The sequence below is a fragment of the Ochotona curzoniae genome, unplaced genomic scaffold (assembly GCF_017591425.1).
Source record: "Ochotona curzoniae isolate NIBS_2020 unplaced genomic scaffold, NIBS_Ocur_1.0 scaffold_2587, whole genome shotgun sequence".
In the NCBI taxonomy this organism is placed as follows: Eukaryota; Metazoa; Chordata; class Mammalia; order Lagomorpha; family Ochotonidae; genus Ochotona; species Ochotona curzoniae.
Window position 1 is genome coordinate 1,443,064 of NW_024467096.1, and position 6,445 is coordinate 1,449,508.

A 6,445-nucleotide genomic window follows, 5' to 3' on the forward strand; every position below is an offset into this window, starting at 1 on the left:
CAAGTCACCACAATGGCCGGAGCTAAGTTGATCTAAAGCCAGAAATCAGGAGCCTCCTCCAGCTCTCCAGGTGGGTACAGAGTCCCAACGCCTGAGGTCGTCCTCAACCACCCTCCCAGGCCACAAACAGGGAGCTGGATGAGAACTGGTGCCCACATGGAATCCCGGTGCGTGCAAGGTGAGGACTTTAGCCATTAGGCTACCATGTCAGGGCCCTCTTTAGTCTTTTTAATTTTTAAGGCAGATAGATAGGAAAAGAAAGGGAAGACAGGGAGAGAGGGAGGGAGAGAGATCTTGTATCTACTAGTCTACTTCCATAATGCCTTCAATAGCTAGGGCTGGGCCAGGCTGAAGCCAGGAGCTGGGAACTCAAACCCACACATTCAGTCTGGCAGACTGGAACCCAACTACTTAAGCACTCACCTACTGCCTCCCACGGTGCACGCTAGCAGGATGGAATAAACACATCAGGCTTTATGCATTATGGCCAACAGGCTTAGCTTTGAAGTCAAGTATATGACATATGGTGGAAAATACAAAGAATCGAATGTGAAAGTCAAGTATAAATCTAACAGAAATTCCAGAAGAGGGGCTGGCTCAGTGGCCTAGCTGGCTAATCTCTGCCTGTGTTGCTGGCACCCCATATGGATACCAGTTTATGTCTCATTCCTTCCACTTCTGATCTAGTTCATTGTTTATGACCCAAGAAAGCAGTGGAAATGGCTCAAATCCTTCCACTACTGCGTACGCATTAAGAGACCAGAAAGAAGCTCCTAGCTTCTAATCACCTAAGTTCCAGGAAGCTTAGTTCCTGGGAATGAACCAGAGGATGGAAGAACTCTCTAAATATATCTCTTCTTTTCTCTGTAAATTGGTCTTTCAAATTAAAATAATTAAATAGCTAAATAAGTAAATATTTTTTAAAAGGAGGGATTGGTACATTAGCCCAAATGGCTAATCTTGCACTTCTTTGTTTAAAAAAACTTTATTCATTTTTATTGGAAAGTTAGATATACAAAGAGGAGGCGAGACAATGAGGAAGATCTTCCATCAGTTGATTCACTCACTCCCCAAGCAGCCATGCTGAACTTGAAGCAGAAGCCAGGAGCCTCCTCTGAGTCTCCCACATGGGTGCAGGATCCCAAGGCTTTGGGCCGTCCTCAACTGCTTTCCCAGGCCACAGGCAGGGAGCTGGATGGCAAGCGGGGCTGCTGGTATTAGAACTGGCACCCATTTAGGGTTCTGGCTTGTGCTAGGCTACAGTTCTGGGCCCTAATCCTGCAATTCTTTTTTTTTTTTTTTTAAGATTCGTTTATTTTTATTGAAAAGCCAGATATATAGAGAGAGGAGGAGAGACAGAGGAAGATCTTCCAAGCGATCATTCACTCCCCCAGGTGACCACAATGGCTGGAGCTACGTGGATCCAAAGCCAGGAGCCAAGAGACTTCCCCAGGTCTCTTATGTGGGTACAGGGTCCCAAGGCCTTGGGCCATCTTCAACTGCTTTCCCAGGCCACAAGCAGGGAGCTGGATGGGAAGTGGGGCTGCTGGGATTAGAACTGGCGCCCATATGGGATCTTGGTGTGTTAAGGCAAGGACTTTATCCGCTAGGCTATCATGCCAGGCCCTAATTCTGCACTTCTATGTGCCAATATTCTATATGGGTTTCCTATCCTGGCGTCTTCGTTTGGAATCCAGCTCTCTGCTTGTGACCTGGGAAAATTGCCAATTGCCCAATGCCTTGGGGACCCTGCACTCACGTGGGAGACCCAGAACCAAGCTCCTGGCTTCTGATTGGCTCAGCTCTAGCCCTTGCGCACATTTAAGGAGCGAACCACAAGATGGAAGGTCTTTCCGTCTCTCTTCTCTCTGTAAACCTGCCTTTCCAGTATAAATAAGTATATCTTTAAAACGGGGGGCGGGGAGGGGGGGGAATAGGGACCAGCCGCTGGCATGCAGGCAGCCTGCGGGGCACACGCGCACAGTGAAGGGTTCAGATCCGGGGAGGGGCAGGGCGATAGGCACAGCGCCTGTAGCGGCCAGCATAAAAAAGATGGTGCAGGGCACTTTTGAGCAAACTCTTCGAGAAGAAGCTGGATAGCCCTTGCACGACCTCTGTCTCTATGCTACCAGCTCACCCTGGATTGTCATCCAGGAGGCCCCGGAGACCATGACCTGGGACTTTGATAGGATCTACTATGGGCACTACTGGCTCAACACCGTGAGCAAGCCCAGCAAGTCAAGGACAGCTACCCTGAAAGTTCGGCCCACAGTGCGGCCTCTGCTGACCTTCCTTCGTGTGGACGAGGTGTGACCGAAGCTCAGGGCAGGTGGGCTGGGATTAGGGGTTGAGGGGGTGGAAAGGTATGTATATGCAAACAGATTGTACCAAGTAAGGAAGTAGAAGTAGAAATAGGCCCAAATTCATGACTACCAATTTGTCCAATCAATCATGAGTGGATTAAAGTCATGGTAAGCTCTCTGATTGGGTTATTGCTTGAAGGAAAACGCATTCAAAACTTTAAACAGGTTTCCAAGTTGTGATTGCATTAAAAGGCCCAGAAAACTGATAGGATTGATCTAAGGTAGGCAGTTTGAATATAAAAATAATGACTATCTTCAGCAAATGTGACACTTAATTAGATGAGATGATAAAGGGTTAGGTATAGGGTGTGTGAATGGGTGGCGGTGAGGGCGAAAATTAAGGAAATTAAGGACACATGAAGCTAGCACTGTGGCACAGTGGGTAGAGCCATTGCCTATAGTATCAACACCCTATGTGGACACTGGTTTGGATACCAGCTGCTCTACTTCCCATCCAGCTCCCTTCTGATGTGCCTGCAAGAGCAATGGAAGATGGCTCAAGTGCTTGAACCCTTGCACCCATGTGGGAGATTGTAAAGAGGCTCCTGGCTCCTGGCTTCAGCCTGTTCCAGTGCCAGCCTTTGTGGCCATTTGGGGAGTAAACTAGTGGATGCAAGATTGCTTTCTGTTTTGCATTTCTCTTTCTAACTCTGCCTTTCAAATAAATAAATGAATCTTTTTAAAAATTATAAATTAAAGATATAAGTAGAAGACAGAACAGGTCAACCAACCATCTAAGCTATGATGGACTATGTCAATCAGTGGATTTTTCAAAGCCCTCATAGTGCTTGGAGTGGCAAGATTGGCAGCGATTCATAACTGTTGCAATATCAAAACCACTTGAGCAAGAACCTCAGAGCATGCTCTACATCCGGGACCTGGGGAGGGTGGGAAATTGGGTGGGCCTTCTCCCTTAAATACCCCCCTTTAAACATGAAGGTAACAATATGGAAAACATACTAGTCTTATCCACTTTCCTGTAGCCCTTGAACCTTCTTACCCTAATTAACTATGTAAAGAATGTCAAAATAAAATTTTATTAAAAAAATATTGTATCTCTCTATATATCATATGTTACAATAAATATAAATAAATTTTTTAAAAAAGATATAAGTGAATGGAAAGATACCTCATATGTATGAATAATTTCTGGATATGTGTGATTTGTGAAAACTGAGTTGTGAAGACAAAGATCTCAGCCGAACAAGAACCAAGGAAGCAGATTATTCAAAGTTGAATCAATAATAGAGTCTCCCAGCAAAGAAAAGGCCAAGATCAGAGTTTTCACTGCTGATTCTACAAGATTTTTTTTTTAATAAAAAAGATTTATTTATTTTGAAAAGCAAGAGTTATAGAGAGAGGAAAGGGGAATGAGAGAGAATCTCCATCTATTACTTCACTTCCCAAATGATCACAGTGGCAGAAGCAAAGAGCCTAGATCTGCATTAGGTTATCCCATGTGGGTGGCAGGGCCCAAGGATAAGGCCATCTTCCACTGCTTTCCTACATTTCCAGACAGCTAGATCAGAGGTAGAGCAGCCAGGCTTCTAAATGGAGCTCAAATTAGATGCCAGTGTCACATACAGTGAGTGGTTTAACCCTCTGTGCCACAACATCAGCTGCTTCTGCAATAATTTTTTTAAGGAATTATTTTTTTAACAATTATTTTTATTATTTGAAAGACTCAGAGACAAAAAGGGAAAGCGGGAGGAGAGGTGAAGAGAGATATTCCATCGGCTGGTCCACGGCCTCAATGGCTGCAGTGATAGTGGCTCGGCCAGGCAAAAGCCAGGACCCTTTTGGGTCTTCCATATCGGTGGCAGGGACCAAAGAACTTGAACCAATGACTTCTCTCTGAGTCCATTAACAGCGAGCTAGATCAAAAGTAGAGCAGCTAGGACTCAAACCAGCATTCCAATAGGCGATGTGGACATCCCAAGCAGCAGCTTAACTCACTGTGCCACAGTGCCCACCCCAAGACCCTCGCTCTTTTTGTTGAAATGAGATATAAAGATTAGCAAAATATTGCAGTTGATTCCATCACTTACTCTTACACAGCTGGTCTCTTCAGGGCCTGCAGTTCAGTTTCAGCTAACTTTGGTAATTGCTTTTTCTTGCCATTAAAAAAAAAATCTGTAGTTATTCAATCTTCTGCACATATTTAGCTATGTTTCATTTCTTATGACCCTTATCCCAGAGTAGTATAGAAAAAAAAAACAAAGAAAAACTTGCATTTGCCAGATGAAATATATTGGGCTCCTGACGAGCAGATGCAGAGCAGAAACCCAATACGAAGATTATGTTACATTCTGGTGCAAAGACATGGAGTTGCTTCGTAGTTTCTGGAAGAAACAAAACTGTGAAAAAAAAAAAAAACATGAGAAGACAGAAGCCACTGTTCCCTGCTCTGCAGTGAGGTCAGGTAGAGAAACTGAGGAAATAGGCACAGGAGAAATTATTTTCCATGCAGAGGAAGCAAAATCTCAAGGGAGCCAAAGTGAACAGACTGAGTACATGGAGAATTTAAGAGTCGCTCTTTCCCTATTAAGAACAAACTAAACCAGAGAGCAGCTCTTTGCTATGGGAGTCTCAGGCATCCAGACAAGATGTGAGCAATTATCTTGTGGAGCCCAAGCCTGATGAGAGGGAAGACATGGCAGGAGCGCAGCTGTGGTTTATTTAATTTAATTAATTAACTTTGAAGGAAGATGAGGGCAGAGCAATGAGTGATGTAAGCATATCTCTCCTCTGTTTCTGGCTACAGGAATGCTGAAGAAGCCTCAAGAACGTACCATATTCACCCATCAACAGTACAGGGAGTTGGAGGCTCTCTTTACACAGATCATGTTTCCAGATAGAAACTAACTCCAGGAACTAGCCTTGCAACTCAACCCGCCAGAACAAAAAATAAAGGTGTGATTCCCATGGGCCCCCATCCAACCCACTTCCCACTCAGTATCCTGAAAATTGCCCACCAGTGACAATAACAGCATCTGACTTATTGAGTACCTACAGAGCTGGTGCTGCTCTGCACACATGGTGTATGTCAGACTCACTCCCTTGCAGTATAATACTTTTACTATAGATCTCAAAGAGGCGGTGTTCTCATCCAGACTTGCCAAATAGAGTTTTCTCGAACAACCCAGTTTGTACATAATAGCTGCCTCTGCTTACAGAGTCTGCTAGGCCCATAAAAATCTGGCAAGTCTTTGTGATACTGGAAGTCTTCCAAAATAATCTTTGAAAATGCCTCGGTTCACATTCCCACCTCTCCCAGAATCTTTGAATTAGCTTTTTTTCCTCTGGAGTTCATAGCCCTTTCTCTGAAACCCCAGTACAGCCACTGAAATGAATTTCCTTCTTACCTTCCCAATCCTGTTGGCTTTATGGTTCCCCATGCTGTCAAAACCCAGTGTCATGGTAACATGGAGGGAACGTACAGGTGGTAGTGGAGCTATCTATTTTCACTGAGAAGCTTCCAGTGCCTTCTCACACTAACACAGTGCACTCTCCTTCTTCCCCTACTCCAGGTTTGGTTCCAAAACAGGTGATTCAAATTTAAGAAGCATCAGCAGCAGCAGCAATCACTAAAGCTATCAATCAAACTCTTGCAGCTGAGATGAATCTACCCATTTACCCTGGAATATCCATGGATCCTTGCTCTTTGTTCCCAATTGTTTCAGATTTCTGTAGCACCCTTCTACCTCAGCTCTTAAGCCCTTCCTGTGACAAGTGGGATTTCATCTTCACAGAGGATCCCATGGGTGATTTCTAAACGCAGGATCTTCCCTTGGAGCAGCTGGTGGCCTTGGTTCCTCCCTTGTTCTCGAATGCCAATAACATAGCCCAGATCATAGAGTTGTAACAGCTTTCCTGATGAGGATGAGATATCCAGATCCTCCTTCCATTGTCTCTTTCAGCATCTCTCGCCACAAAGCCCCCATCTGGAACAGGATTCCTCCTCACTCAGTACTTCTGCTGGTGAAGCTCTGAGTTTATCTCCTGAGCTAGCCTGGCCCAACTCAACAAGCCAAGAGTGTGTAGCCTGCAGTGGCACTGACAGCACGGAATTCCAGGACTAA

The 6,445-nt window shown here is 44.8% G+C and overlaps 1 protein-coding gene across 1 annotated transcript; it reads left to right on the top strand.

The window, feature by feature from the left end:
• Positions 1-2,169: 2,169 nt before the first annotated feature.
• Positions 2,170-6,445, top strand: ARGFX (arginine-fifty homeobox). The gene is given in 5 exon segments (XM_041002560.1): positions 2,170-2,296; positions 5,128-5,276; positions 5,894-5,950; positions 5,953-6,234; positions 6,236-6,445. Coding segments are annotated over 5 exon segments (825 nt in total).